The sequence below is a fragment of the Dunckerocampus dactyliophorus genome, chromosome 14, assembly GCF_027744805.1.
Source record: "Dunckerocampus dactyliophorus isolate RoL2022-P2 chromosome 14, RoL_Ddac_1.1, whole genome shotgun sequence".
NCBI lineage: Eukaryota > Metazoa > Chordata > Actinopteri > Syngnathiformes > Syngnathidae > Dunckerocampus > Dunckerocampus dactyliophorus.
In genome coordinates, this window is record NC_072832.1 from 18444912 (window position 1) to 18461389 (window position 16478).

The 16478-nt window shown below is 40.7% G+C and overlaps 1 protein-coding gene across 1 annotated transcript; it reads right to left on the minus strand.

The window, feature by feature from the left end:
• Window positions 1-1622: 1622 nt before the first annotated feature.
• LOC129194092 (leucine-rich repeat-containing protein 27-like) lies at window positions 1623-16125 on the minus strand. The gene is made up of 11 exons (XM_054799007.1): window positions 16036-16125; window positions 15720-15946; window positions 15458-15588; window positions 14394-14452; window positions 9916-10062; window positions 6670-6865; window positions 6462-6602; window positions 5973-6048; window positions 3934-4007; window positions 2365-2491; window positions 1623-2278 (listed from the first exon to the last, which is right to left on the minus strand). Exons 2-11 carry the CDS (start codon window positions 15858-15860, stop codon window positions 2186-2188), a joined length of 1185 nt encoding a protein of 394 aa, XP_054654982.1. The 5' UTR covers window positions 15861-15946; window positions 16036-16125; the 3' UTR covers window positions 1623-2185.
• Window positions 16126-16478: the final 353 nt, after the last annotated feature.

Consider the following 16478-nt stretch of genomic DNA (forward strand, 5'->3'; position numbering starts at 1 on the left):
AAATTTTTCATACGTTGGCGTATGCTGGCTAAATCGACAAGGTGTGCCTTTACAGCGGTGTGGAGAAATTTTGGCCCACTCATCTTTGCAGAATTGTTGTAATTCAGCCACATTGGAGGGTTTTCTAGCATGAACTGCCTTTTTAAGGTCATGCCACAGCATCTCAATAAGATTCAGGTCAGGACTTTGACTAGGCCACTCCAAAAGTCTTCATTTTGTTTTTCTTCAGCCATTTAGAGGTGGACTTGCTGGTGTGTTTTGGATCATTGTCCTGCTGCAGAACCCAAGTTCGTTTGAGCTTGAGGTCATGAACAGATGGCCGGACATTCTCCTTCCCGAATTTTTGGTAGACAGCAGAATTCATGGTTCCATTTATCACAGCAAGTCCTCCAGGTCCTGAAGCAGCAAAACAGCCTCAGACCATCACACTACCACCACCATATTTGTGATGTTCTTTTTCTGAGATGCGCCGTTACTTCTACACCAGATCTAATGGGACACACACCTTCCAAGAAGTTCAACATTTGTCTTGTCAAACCACAGAGTATTTTCCCAAAGGACTTGAGGATCATCAAGATGTTTTCTGGCAAAATTGAGACCAGCCTTAATGTTTGTTTTGTTCAGCAGTGTTTTTTGTCTTGGAACTCTGCCATGCAGGCAATTTTTGCCCAGTTCTTATGGTGCAGTCATTAATACTGACCTTAACTGAGGCAAGTGAGGCCGGCAGTTCTTTGAATGTTGTTGTGGGTTTTTTTGTGACTTCTTGGATGAGTTGTCGCTGCGCTCTTGGGGTAATTTTGGTTGGCTGGCCACTCCTGGGAAGGTTCACAACTGTTCCATGTTTTTGCCATTTGTGGGTAATGGCTCTCACTGTGGTTTACTGGAGTCCCAAAGCTTTAGAAATGGCTTTATAACCTTTTCCAGACTTATAGATCTCAATCACTTTCTTTCTGAGGCAGGGCAACAGGAGGGGCAATCACTTTTTCACACAGCGCCATGTACGTTTGGATTTTTTCCCCCTTAATAGTAAAAAGTTTAATTTAAAAACAGCATTTTGTGTTCAGTTGTATTGTCACTGAGTAATATTTAAATTTGTTTGATGATCTGAAACATTTAAATGTGACAAACATGCAAAGAAATAAGAAAGGAAAAGGAAGGGGGCAAACACTTTTTCACACCACTGTATATAATCACATATTCTCAAATGCAAGTAATCATGATATTTGCAATTTGCATAAAACAAACAAAGTATGAAAACCCCCCAATCATTGTCAGCATCCTCCGTCCTCCATTTAGTGTGTAAAAACCATGTACTGTTTTTTTAAAATGACTCATGCCTGAACATTGCTTGAGCGTCCTACTCAGCTCGTTCCACAACCTCACTCCGCGTATGGAAATACAAAAGGTTTTTAAGGTTGTGCATGCAAAGAGATTTTAGAATTTCCCTGGTAATTATACCCACCATTTCTGTGAAATAAATAATTTTTGAATGTTATTGGAGAGCAGGCAATTCCCATTAATCCATTCCGAACACCCAAAAATGTGAAAACAAACCATTTTTTATTTTAACAATCGGAGTTTTACATGCAGAAAACAATTCAAAATGCATATAGCAGGGGTGTTAAACACAGTGGGCCAAAACTCAAAGCCAACTTTCAGTCGCAGGCCAAAGCGACTGTGGCTCCACTGTGGGTTATTTTGTAGACGTGATCAATAAGAAAATTTAGACTAACTGTGTTAGTTAGCAAAGAAGTACAGAGTGAACCGCTGATTACATCATAGTCGGGCGACGGAGCTAGGGAGCAATGACTTCCGGCTGGACTCACACAGTGTCTTCATAAGACGAAAAGACGCGTGCCATGTTGCACGCTAACCGGGGTTGCAGTGTAACTGCACTTTTATAGCAAATATTGATCTAAAATCAGAGAAGAACATCAACTGTAGCTAGCTGTAGTGTTTGGGGGTGGGAGGAAGAGAGCCGTGTATTTAAAATAAACATTTATATCGGCGTTTCAATTACTCGTGAATTTTCACCATTCGCTGGTGGTTCCACAATGTAAATCCCAGCGAAAAGCCGGAATCTACTGTATCGCCCATCTTTACTGTAAACCTAAATGTCCCCAAGTCATTTATGAATGGATTAGTGTGATCACAATCATTTTGATTGGAAATGTGTTCATCACGGTCATTTGTCCAGTATAAACGGCCACATGTCTTCTGTGAACATTGCCAAATAATTTCCGTTGTGTCCTCCACGAATTGGTAACTTTTTCTGGCACTGAGAGAGAAAGGAGAGTCAGCAAACAGCAACGTCAGCACATGACTTCAGTGTGGGTGTTTGTGTGAATGAATGACAGGCCAAACCTCTTCGCCACCCTGATGTGCTGAAGCAACGTGCATAGCAGCTGTGTCCCTCTGTAGCACGCCTCTCTGCATCTTTTTTTCATCAGCATGGGCACTGATCTGCCATTCCAGATGTTTCTCATCTGAGCTACAAGGCCAAAAAAGGTCAAAAGGCCAACACTGTACAGTACACAGTATATGCACATGGAATCATCTTTCACGGATTGCATAAGATTTCATTCATGTGGTGTGATTTGTCCATTGCTAACGTTTTGTCCATCAAAGAACAGAGAAATGTCTTCAACAATGTTATAAAATCTTTTCTCCCCCAAATGTGAAGTGGAACAAAGGAGAATACAGATTTCCTCTTCCAAGTGTTACAAGTTGTCTCTCGTGTGCCTTAGAGGAGGGGTGTCCAGACTTTTTCTGCTTACAGAAAGGGGAGCACTTTGATATTTTTCACATTTAATTTATATTTTTCAACATGCTAAAGCCAGTCTAATGTAGGTTAAGATACACTACATCGAGATTTTACCCAACATGCATGTCAGGTTTGTGTTATAGTTTACAAAGCAAATCTTGTGATTGCTAGATATTGTTATTATTACACTTTTAGATCCAATCTAATAGCTCTGTGCGTTCTCAGTTTAATTGCTTCTAATAGAGGCCTTCCAGACACACACACACACACACACACACACACACACACACACACACACACACACATAGCACAACCAGAGCTGTGCAACACTTACATATGACTGATGAGAAAACACTGGGAGACACACAATGCAGGTAGATAATACATATTGTTCTAACTAACACAAGCTTAGCTTTCACTTCTACACAAACTTAAGTTTCACTTTCTAGACGGGCGCAGCAAATGCTATACAGTATAGAATCTGCGTACGTTCATTCCGGGCTCTTCATCCATCTTCCTTCCAGAGTCCAGCACTGTAAGCACATTTATTGCTCTTAATTTTTTTTTGCTCAGTTTGAAAACCTTTGAGTGAGAATATTCACAGCAGCCAATAATAGGGCGTCCACTTGGCACCAAATCCATTACACGTGTTCATATAGGCAAGATGAATGAAAATCCTCAAAGAACCTATGCTGGAAGATGCACAGGTCGTCTGCCATTTTAGTTTGGAGGTGTCGCTTTTCGTGTGTTTCGGCCAATTCTATTTTTTGTGAGCCAATACTCCTTTGTGATGTTCTAATGCAAGCCATCATCGATTTTATTTCTACAATATGTTTCGAGTCAATAAAAAGAAGCTGCTGGCCACAAATGGCCGCCGTGCCACACTCTGGACACCCCTGCATTAGCAGCAAAAACCTGCAGGTCAGAGTGTTCTCAATGTCTGTTTTACACACTAAATATCCAACCCATTACGTATGCTTTTAAAATGTGCCGTACTGTATTGCAGTATGTGCAATACTAGAATCCTTAGCTACTTTTGACAATATCCCAATATTTATTACACTATCAATTACGTCATAGCTGAAGTTCTGTATTTGTGGTTACACATTATTGTAAAGGTAGGCCTTCGCGTGCAGAATTTGGGATTCTTTTTGTTACAAATGTGATACCTGTGCTCCTCAGGCCATTTGATGGATGAGTCAGACGTTTTACTCCGAGGTTGACTGCTGTTGTCATCTACCTCCTGCAATAAAAACATGTGTTTTTAATTCTTTTGCAAAAGCACATTTTTCCTGCAGCAATGTGTACAAATAAAGTGTTTCTGTAGATAACCTCATCAGAAAGGTTTCGTTGTATTACTTGCCCAACTTTCCAGCTGCATGTACAAAGACCAACATTATGACCCCTTGCGCAACAATACAGGTCTGTATGAACAGGTCTGCCTTAACAAAGTTATTTTTTGTAGTTTGCACTGGTGTAGAACCGCACTGCGTTATCCTGAGACGCAGTGCCTCATTTATCTGCATGACTGATTTGCAGTAACCTCAGTATGATATTCTACACCACTTCTCCACAACGACACATCCAATAATACTGCCAATTAATACGGAGCGCTATTACCTTTTGTAAAGGCAGAATCTCATTAGACTGTGCACAGGATCGTAATGTTGTGGCCAGGCATATCTACTGTATAAATCAGTTGCCACGCCTCTCTAGACAGTAAGGGTTAAAGGAAAACTGCACTTTTTATGTAATTTTGCCCGTTACCCCCAATTCTTATGTGAGACATGAACACACGTCTTTCTCTTTTCTCTGCGTCGTAAATATATAAAAACATAAAAAAGAGACAGCCCATCACTGCATGAAAGGGGACACACCTATGCCGCCTACAAAGGCCGCTATTAAGACACCTTCAGTGTTTTATGGGTTTATATACATGCTGAGGGCCACACTGTGGTCTCGTGGTTAGCATGTTGGCCTCACAGTCACTGGAACTTCCTTCCTTTGCGCATTGATTTCACATAGCAACATAGAAACAAACGCCTACACCTCGCATTAACTTTTCCAAACTCCAAAACAAAAAACACAGCAGCAGTAGCGGTAGCTCCGACATGTACCGCTACCTTTTGGCAGTGGTCTGAGGCATTGTGAGCGCAGCACGCCAAAGTGTGTGGTGAAGCTAGTCGCTAGCCGGCTAGCAGCTAGCCGGTGTGGTGTGGCAAGGTGTCATTACTCCAGTAACGTAGTTCGATTGACCTAACAATGTTAATAATAATGTCGCTGTAGCTTAGTTAATATACACGTCACGTTATATGTAAATGGAGCTTTTTGGAATTTTTTTTCAGAAGCCTTTATAGGTGTTTCCCATTTCACACATTCTTAGCCATCTTTTTTTTAAATCTGTTTTTATATCTTCACAACATTCAGAATAAAGAAAGACGTGTGTTCATGTCTCATAAGGATTTTGGATGATGGACAGAATTTTAAAAATATTGCAGTTTTCCTTTAAGTTTGTGTGGAAAGTTAAGCTTATGTGAGAGAGTGCGAACAATGCATCTTTCATGTGTTTGCCTCTTCCGGTGTTTTTTTCCATCAGTCATAGTGTATGTCCGTGTTGCGCAACTGGGATTGTGCTATGTGAGAGTGTGTGTCAAGAAGGCTTTTTATGAGAAACTATGAGGAAATGTGCTGAGGTATTAGACTGAATCTATTGGTGTAATAATAATATATACATAATAATAATAATATAATAACACTATAATCATTAACAAAATTAATTATGGGTGTCAGATTCGGTTGTGTATTGTAGCTGTGCCTATTAATTGCATCCACTTGCATGATCAAAGCAGCAACATTGTTATTGTGACATACAATCTAATCGAGACAAAAGTATTTGGCCATTAGATGACTGTGGACTTTTTTGTCCATTCATCCAGAAGAACAGTTTGTGATGTCAGAAGTCACTGATGTTGGGCTTGAGATGTTGGACCATTTCTTCATTTTCCAAAGGCTTGAACTTTCACAACAAACTAATTCAAGCATGCTTTTACAGACTCGTCTTGCCACAAAGGTGGAACTGCTGCATGATTTATTCATTGATGAACATGTACGTCGACTGGATAGCTTATGTTCATCGTTTAGGTGTCTTTTGGCAGATGTGGTGCTCTTCTGCCCCCTTGTGGTGGAAATGTCAACTAGTTTGTTTTACCTTGGTTTGTCTTTCCTGCCCCACTTGGCTCTTCTGCTGCATGCTCTTTGGTTTTGAACACCACGTTAAAGTTATTCTGTGGGAGAGCCAGATACATTGATAATGATAATGGCAGGGAAATATATGATTGGCATGTTAGGCAGGCTGTGAATGTTGAGTGTCTGACACAATAATTGTGGGTTTGACAGTTTGTGGCCCTGAAGATGACAACATACATAGTCCGTCACAAAGCTGTTAACAGCACGTATGAAACACTAATGCTGGAGATCCTTATTTCAGGGGCTTTTAAAATGATAATGGATCCAATCTGCCTTCTTCTCCTCTCCTCCCTGAGGGTCGGCCTTTGACAATTTAAAAAAATTGAAGTAAGAATAACTTAAAAACACACCAACTTCATCATATGGCACTTCCACGTCAGGTGCAACATTTTGAACATGGACATAAGTCTGAAAAGTAGGATAGGGCCTCTTTAAAGATATATAAGCATACTTTTTCCTTGGCTTGAGAATAGATTGTTTGTCTTCCAGCGCTGTCATTGCTGGATGTCTCCTTTCTTTTGGTCTTTTCCAGTCCTGATTATGAAACAGGGTGGACTCCCGATTCACGCTGGCCTTTGCAGTCACCTTTTTTCTGATAAATAAGTTGAAACAAAAATCATATAAAAACACTTTCAGTTCATTGACTTTACATGACTCACCTCTTAATAAAAAGAAGATGATGCAGATTTGGGTTTCCCTGAACCATAGAGGACAGATATGCTTTGTCCACGTGGAAACCCTTGTGTCTGTGTTGCTTGAACTGTGGTGGCTGATCCGCATCCACTGACCCATCGTGCTCCTCCATACTGGAGCCCGCAAGGTCTGACAGCTGGAGGTTCTCCACCTTTGGTAATGCTACTGAGGAGACAGCCACTTTAGCATCAAAGATAGTGGTGGGGACCCAACGGTGTGGCCATAAATGGCTTGTGGCACATTTCTCAAATTTAAAATGATAATTTTGCAGGTTTTGTCAGACTCAAGCATAATAATAGTGAGACAACCACTGATAGGATCCAATACAAGATCGTAAATTCTACTTTTACAAAGGTAGCAATGTTTGTTTGTTTACTGACACAGTCAGAGAGCTATTCATTTAACAATACACATATTACCATGGCTGTAGCTTCAGTGGTGCATGAGGATATGAGGATAAGCGGCATAAAAAAAATTGAAGGTAATGGTACTACATAAGCCTGATGACAGAGGGGAAAAAGCTGTTCTTGTGGCGGGAGGTTGTACTCCAAATGGACCGTAGCCTCCTGCCCGAGGGGAGAGGGTGAAACCGATTGTGTCCAGGGTGAGAAGGGTCAGCTGTGATCTGACCAGCATGCCTCAGAGTGCTGGAGACATACAGGTCCTGGAGAGATGGAAGGCTGCACCTTCTCAGCAACACGCACAATGCGCTGCATTCTGTGCCTGTCACTGGCAGTGGCCCCAGTGTACCACGCGATGATGGAGGAGGTGAGGATGGACTCGATGACGCCCGTGTAGAACTGCACCAGCATCTTGGTTGGCAGCTTGAGCTTCCTCAGCTGCTGCAGGAAGAATATCCTCTGCTAGGCCTTTTTGATGACTTGAGGTCCTGGGTTATGGCCCAAGAAGTGGAAGGAGTCCACAAGGGGGGAAGGTGGGGCTGGGACTTTGCTGAAGTCCATAATCATATCCACAGTCTTCCAGATTGTTGCGGCTGCACCAGGACATCAGCCTGTCCATCTCCCTCCTGTAGACAAACTCATCACCGTCGGAGATGAGCCGGATGAGGGTGGTATCGTCCGCAGACTTGATCAGTTTTACAGACTGATGGCTGGAGGTGTAGCAGTTGGTGTAAATGGAGAAGAGCAAGGGGAAAAGTACACAGCCCTGGGGGGACCCGGTGTTGATAGTCGCTGACTTTTGGACTGCCAACGTCATAATTTTCACCGACTAAAGAGCGGAGTACCAGACAATGCTTTTGAGATACCCGACCGCCACACACTGATAGAACAGCGGTGGAGGACTCTGCATCTCTGTGAACTGCTTTCTACGTCTCTAAATAAATAAAAAATAAAGGTACAGTTGTTGCAACCTACCATGTTATTTGTTTATCCGAGTGTTTTATCCTTTTTCTTTTAAAGTGGAAAAAGGTGCAAATGAGGTGTGTTTATTTGTAGGGATCGCCGTTAGCGGTGCTCTTAAAAAAAACAATAATCGACTATTAGTCGACTATTTGTCAATTATGGACAAAATCTAACGAATCAGACTTGACTATGAAAACCCTTCGGCGAAGACAGCCCTAGTACTGACAGTTCATTATAATTTCCACCAAAAAGAATTATCGAAATGCAGCCGAATGCAGCCGAAGTCAAGGCAACACATAAAAAACTCAAGCCATAAGTTTTTCCAATTCATCATAAAAAACAGCAATAATAACAAATAAGTGTAGAAAAACACATTTCCGTAAAGGAGTTCAGGGCATGCAGAGCGCTATTGACATTTCTTTTTTAAGGTTTTGCATGAAACTAGCCGCGACATATACATACTTTTATTCCATGTATATGTATCTCACCGCTGACTTACCTTATCTGCAATTTGGATACTAAAGGTAAAAAATGCTGTTTTGCATGCCGCATGAGACGTTGTTTGCCGCCAGCCATTTCATCTTTGCCGTGGAAGAGCAACAGCCAATCAAAAGGGGACTTTGATGTCATCTGGCTGATGTCATGTGATGTTTGTGACTTGGGTTACAGTATCATTCGTTTCATACAGATACGTGTATTGTTGCGCCCCTGATATTTACATGTACAAAGTAACTATTGTTATTATAACATGAAGAGGAGGAACACGCTAACCACGTATAAAAGCGAATAAAGTGCAAACATGTAATACTGAGTTATATATAAAAATTTCACAAATTTGAGAAATGACAAAAATAACCGTGGCTATGGCACGACTGCTGCACACTATTTCCAAAATAAAAGACATTTGATGTGCATTCAATATTTTTAAACCAGCTACGCACAACCCATCTAGAATTGCTCTGCAACCCAGTTGAAAATCACTGCTTCAGATTATGCTTGAAGTTACCTTAATCCATTTAGAATGGTGTGCATACAAATACTGTATGATTCATTGTCTTGAACTCAACTTCTTATCATTTTTTTTTGCCACTTCCGTGCGTCATTTCCAGTCAGAAGCTCCCCGTTCACCCAAAAAACGTATGGAAAAAAAATCACTTCAACTCAACAAGGTATGAATAATTTTGGGCCTGCCTGTACAATACATATTGAAGGTTCTCCAGTAGTAAGAGTAGTAGTGGGAATATAAAAGGTTGATCATTAGTCATTATGGTGTGGCCATCACATACAGTATTTGTGAACGACATTGCCGTTAGAAAGGTTTGAATGTTCTTTTCTCAGCTGAGAAGAGTGTGATGATAAGACGTCATGTAAAGGAAGTGCACATCAAATCAATTTACTGTATTGTTGAAGATAATTACCATAAGCCAGCAGATTACCCCCCCCCAGTGACTGCAGGCCTGTCTTTGCTAAGAATTTTGCAGGTCATGAGATAAGCAGTGTGGCTCTGCTCACTGTGCAGCAGCAGCATCTCCTGTGGGGGGCTGTCTCTGCCTTCTCACGGTGATTAGTTCCAGACAAACAGCACATGGTGAGAGTGCGCTTCTGCTTCGAACCCGCGGGTTATCGACCTTTTTCATCTGGTTAAAAATATTACTGTGCTGGAACAAGGAGGACTCAGCTGTGTGGCACATGGCGTCTCCAAGGGAACACAGGTGATGCCACAGTGAAGTAGGCGTGGGAGCTATTTTAGTGGACAAGCACTGTCTCTTTGACGAGGGAGCAGATGGCAAGGATGCACTTGTATGGTGAACACAATCTTTGCCCAAAGTTAAGGTGCCTTTGACTCACCTGGAGGGGTCCCACTCTCTGGCTGCTTAACCATAGCCCTCCTCAGATAATGGAGGATAGACTGGAGGCCCTCGTGCACAATGTCAGGTGGAGGGAAAGTGATGGGGCACTTCCTCAAGTTAAGTCCTTTGAGGCTAACCAAATTTCCTGGGAAAAATGACAACTAATGAAGCATTTGGAAAGAACTGTAATAGGAACATTTGGCTCACACTATCTAGGGGTGGGAATCTCTGGCCCCCTCACGATTCGACGCGATCACGATTCAGTGGCCTGCGATGCATCTCGATACTTCTTTTGTATTGTATTGTACTTTATTTATCCCACAGCAGGGAAATTCACTTGTTACAGCAGCAAGCAAGATACAAGATACAAGCAAGATAGTGACACATGGTTCAGGTGGTGCAGGTGCTGTAGAGCCTGACAGCGGTCGGTATGAAGGACCTGCGGAACCTCTCCTTCTTACACCGCATTTTTTTGTAATCAATAGTTTTTTTTCTATATCTAATTTATTTTTACTCACTGTGTACTACTAAAACAAAGTATATTTGTAATGATCCACAATTAAAATAAACATGAAACAGATGAAGGCTGCACGGTGTTCTAGTGGTTAGCACGTTGGCCAATACAGGAACAGCCCGGAGATCGGGAAGACCTGGGTTCGATTCTCCCCTGGGCATTTCTGTGTGGAGTTTGCATGTTCTCCCCGTGTGTGCGTGGGTTTTCTCCGGGCACTCCGGCTTCCTCCCACATTCCCAAAAACATGCATGTTAGGTTAATTGGCGACTCTAAATTGTCCATAGGTATGAATGTGAATGTGAGTGTGAATGGTTGTTTGTCTATATGTGCCCTGCGATTGGCTGGCGACCAGTCCAGGGTGTACCCCGCCTGTCGCCCGAAGTCAGCTGGAATAGGCTCCAGCATGCCCCCGCGACCCTAATGAGGATGAAGCGGTATAGAAAATGGATGGATGAAACAGATGAATTTACTTCCATTATCTTTTAAAAATGGGAAGGTTACAGCTACCAACATATTTCCCATTGCACGGAACCAGCAGGAAAAATAAAGTGCACCAGTAGCAGCATGTATAAAATGAACAAACTTCAGCATATTCTGAGTAACCAACATAAAAAAATCTGCCATTATTCACAAATAAATAAGAGTCTTCTGAATTCAAACTACCCGCGACCCTAGTGAGGATAAGCGGCATAGAAGATGGATGGATGGATGAATTCAAACTAAAATCCTGAGCATAGAATCTCTGACAAAATACTATTTTTGCTGTACAGCAAAGTGAAAAACAGCTCTCATACAAAATATAGATTTCTGTACCAGTGGCTCTCATACAAGAATAATGCTTGCAGACATCAGTATACAGTATTATCAATAACCCAAAAAACTAGGCTGCCCTTATTCACAATTGCGGTGTCAGTGAAATAACGTTGTGATGGGACTTTGTATCTGGGTTACAACGCAACAAAGCACAAAAGCCATGCTTCTCAACAACCGCATACGTCCGCAAATCCTTCGCAGTAAAAGTTGTGATTGACTTTGTGATTCACTTCACCGAGTTGGGTGAAAAATTAGTCGTCACCTGCTCGATGGTTCTCTGGTTGGCAGCAACTTCAGCTGGCTGTTTTTCCTCCTGGTTCGGGTGGAAACGTGCAATGTCTCATATTTGTCGTGTTCCCAAAATATTTTAAGCTTGTGTGACAAAGCTTGCATGTTGCCTGGCTCTTGTCCAGCTCGTTTTTACTTTCAACTACGTGAATGCCAAAGTGCTTCTAGACGCGCGCTTAAAATCCAGCAGGTGCGAGTCGGAGTTTACGCTCAGCCGCTTTGATAGCATCTTACACTTAGGTGCACCATCATAAACTGTCCGGTGCCGCTTTATTGACATTTATGAATCGATTAAAAATCGTCAATGTCCGCATCGCGATGCATCTAAGAATCCATTATTTCCCCCAACCCTACTACCATCTACTGTAGATCAGACATGGGCAAAGTACAGCTGGCGGGCCATATATGGCCCAATAAGCTTTCCAATCCGGAAGGTGTGTTTCTCATTACATCTGACGTAAAAGTAATGCTACATTTCAGAAAAAGAACATCATACCATAAGTAAAATATGGTGGTGGTAGTGTGATGGTCTGGGGCTGTTTTGCAGCTTCAAGACCTGGAAGACTTGCTGTGATAAATGGAACCATGAATTCTGCTATCTACCAAAAATTCCTGAAGGAGAATGTCCGGCCATCTGTTCGTGACCTCAAGCTGAAACCAGCGGGACAATGATCCAAAACACACCTCTGAATGGCTGAAGAAAAACAAAATGAAGACTTTGGAGTGGTTTAGTCAAAGTCCTGACCTGAATTCTATTGAGATGATGTGGCAGGACCTTAAAAATGTGGTTTATGTGTGACAGATTGAATAGTATGCACTATGTGGGCGTAGCAGAAGTAATTCACAATTGCCTTAATATTCATATGGTACCTATATCATGCTTAAAATGTTAATTGTTAGTTGCAGCAGTGAGAGTAGAGTAAAATGTTTTTGGCTTAATGTTATTGTAATAGAAAAAGTGATAGTTATTATAATACTGGAGGGCTCCAGCAGGGGGCGCTTAGCGCTTTTGGATCATACTAAGGACACCTTTCTTTCCTCCTCCTCAATCATTACAAACGTGGCTTGAGGAAAGCTGGTGTCTGTTTGTCATGATTCAATAATTCCCCTTTTCAGGTATTTGTGCTCCCAAATAAGTAGTTTATGCTTATGAATGTGTCATTGAATGTTTAAACGTGTTATGGAATGTTATATGTGTTACGGTGTATGTGTGTATCTAAAGTTGAATGAGGTCTAAACGAGCTATTGCTAAAACTAACGGCATTGCCGAACGAGCTGAAGCTAATGTTCAGAGAAGCGCCATGTTTACGATGCAATACTGTGAAGTGGAACATGCAAAATGGCATTGTAGTCTCCTTGTATATATGTGTGTATTTGCTGGAGTATCTGTGATGTGTGTGCTATCAGTTTAAGTGTGCATTAGTAAGAAGTAAGTTTTATAGTACATTACTATAATAGGAATATTTTGCCAATTGCTGTGTGTGTTGTTAAAACATTTTTCACAAATACTGTCACTCTGTTGAAGCTACTAATGTATGTAAAATGTGTGTAAGTCAGTTCTCAATCATTACAAACGTGGCTTTTCAGGGGGGCTACATATGCTGGAAAACCCTCCAATGTGACTGAATTACAACAATTCTGTAAAGATGAGTGGACCAAAATTCCTCCACACCGCTGTAAAAGACTTGTTGCAAGTTCTCGGAAACACTTGATTGGAGATGTTGCTGATAAACGTGGCCGAACTAGGTATTAGGTTTGGGGGCAATCACTTTTTCACACAGGGCCATGTAGGTTTGGATTCATTTTCTCCCTTATTAACAAAAAGTGTCATTTATTCTGCATTTTGTGTTAGGTTGTGTTTTCAGTCATTGACTGATATTTAAATTTGTTTGATGATCTGAAACATTTACGTAAGTGTGACAAACATAAAAAAATAAGACAAGGGACGGAGAAGCAAGCTGTTAGTTCTGTATTTTATTTAGTCGTTTCCTCTCATTTGTTTTTGTGTTTTGCTGTGGTCTTGGTCACGTTTTTGCTCTGTGTTTGATTGTAATTATTCCAATTCACACAAGCACTCCATCCATCTGCTTCTGACAAATTTTAGAAACCATTGTGGCCCGCAAGTCAAAAAGTTTTCCCACCCCTAATCTATATAATGTACAATGAGGGTAGTGCAGCATACAGTTTAAATTAACGACAATTTCCACCCATCCATTTTCTATTGCTGGACTGCAACCATGTGACTTAAAGACAGTCTGCGTCGCTGTGACTCTTGAGGAGCACACAATGAACACGATCACATACAAACTCAGTATCTTCTTACAATATCTGGCAGATTATTGTGAATAACGCTGCATGCTGTTGAAATTATTTGCTCCAATTGTGTGAGTGTGCATGGTGTGTTGCATAAAGATGTGAAATGGTTTGAAGATCAAACAACAGTGAAAGCATTTCTTCCGCGTCAGACATAATGAACTCAGCAGATGAAAATAATTCTTCTACCATGTTTATCTGTGTCCTTACACAAAATCAGCCTACATTAATACATTTTTGTATGTGTCCTTCATCGTTTTGCTGCGCTGTTTGGCAAAGTGTTAGTGCCAAGTGTTAGTATTGACTTTACTCCTATTACAATGCGTTATTTTATTATTAATTTTATTGACTTGCATTGACTTTAATGACTTGGCATTAAACAAAAAATCATCCTTTTCAGTGAAGGAAGTGGTGCTTTAAATTGTAATGAAAATACGTATTATCAATGAGGAGAGCTGTTTAGCTTTTATGTGATATGATGTATGTATAATCCACATGCAAATAAGACGGTGGTGACAGCACTCAAAGCCGTAAGAGTGCAGACTCACCAAGTTCTGATGGAAGCTCCGAAATGGGATTCTCTTCTAGTAGTAATGTTTGCAGGGATCTAAATGAAGAAAAATACACATCTTTAATGCGGGTGGTTGATTTATTACATGTAATCCTGTAGACAAACAGAGAAGGTTTATTGAGTTGGCTTTTGTTGTTACTGTTTGTTGTAGGTATTTTTCGTTTTACATTTCCTGCATTTTCTGAAAAATTAACATGTTTAAGATCAATTTGACGATACAACAATACAGTGTAACAATATAAAAAAAATACAACTATTCCCTTATTCCATTTTATCACATACAATTGCAAAAATGAAGTAAGTAAATAGTGCAAAATAAGTAAACTAAAGCAAAACCTACTATATCATTCAAATCCTTTGGCTTTTTGCCCCAATGCCCTCCTCTGTCAAAGAACTTATTCCCTGAATAAGTAAACTAAACTAACAATATAATAATAACAATATCAACAATATGAACTAGAGCTTCAACAATTAATCGATGCATCGATGATTAATCGATTACCCAGTTAATCAACAACTATTTTATTGTTCCATTAATTGTTTTTAAAATCGATTAACCAAAAACGGCGATCGACATTTTTGCTTCTTTTTTAATATGTTGTGGGTCAAAGCACATCATATTGATTTGTCCGTCTGGGGCCTAACAAATGTTTCGATTAATTGAAACAACAAGCTTCAGATTAATCGATGAAGAAAATAATCGTTCGTTGCAGCCCTAGTATGAACAACACAAACACACAGATATTTGTGTAAACAAGCATAGTAGAGAACTGAAAAATATCCATCTCAGCATGCAAGTATCTATCCAATACTGATACTACTCTTGGTATGGATGTGGTCTGGCAAACACAAGTACGGTGCTTACTTTGTCGCTTTCGTTAACATTTTAGTCTTGACTATTTGTATTGACCAAATACTGTGTGTTATATTAACACACAATATTTTACGTATCATATGCTACTAAAAAACGAAAATACGCTTAGAAATGACAAATGTCTGCAAGCCAATCAGCATTGAAGAGCAAAAGCAGGGGTAACTTACTTGTGCAATCCAATTTCAGCAGGGAGTGATCCAACTTGGTTATTCCTGAGGTCCAGCCACAGCAGGTTAGGGAGGTCGGTGAACATGGAATTTGGGAGACTGTGTATCTGATTCCCTTCAAGGTATAAATACTGAGGAGGAAAAATCACAGCATACTAGTCAGAATTCATCACTAAAACCTAAAAGCATAAGATTCATAGGAATAAGGGTGATTTGCCATGTTGTTCATTGATTGTCCAGAGAAGCACAGACTGTAACAGACCTTCAGCTGGTTGTGTTTCAAAATACTTTCTGAAACATGCTTCAGTCCAGTTCTGCTCCAACAGAGGGTCAACAGTGAATGACAATCATTGTGTTCAGCATCCTCAGCCACACTAGGCGGGATGTTGCCAGCTCTGTCCATCTCCTCAAAGGAAGACGTTGTGTGCTTTTATTTACTGCCCAGGCTTGCAGTCCTTGTTCAGGTTTTCACTGACAAATAATCTATGTCTGGAATAAAATGTAAAATGAATTACACATACAGTGTTAAGGAAAGAGTAATATTATTTAAAATGATTGTGAGTGTCGTTTTGACTCACCTCATTTGAATTGATAAGCAGTTAAGTAGAGAAGACGGCTAGCATGGTAGCTAGCTAGCGCCTGAAGTGTTTGGGCATGGCAACCATGGCAACCACATCCACTACGGCAAGTGTCGAAGTGCAAACTATCGAAGTGAGTTCACGGAGCCTGTATGTCGTTGTCTACCCATATCGAACAGCAGTTTCGTCACGAACCTCAACCACTGCACTGCAAGTAAATAGCAAGAGGCAGGAGCAAAAGAAGCACAATACTTTTAGTGCTTTCATCCGATTTGGATTAACTTTATGTGGTTCTTGGTAAATCACTAAGGGGTGAGAAGATCGATTCAAATATCGACAGCCTCGATACTATGCAGCGCGATTAGTTCGATATTTTTCAGTTAATGGACACAGAAGGACTTAGCGGGCAGGATATAAAAAGGATTTAAATAATAGCCAATTGT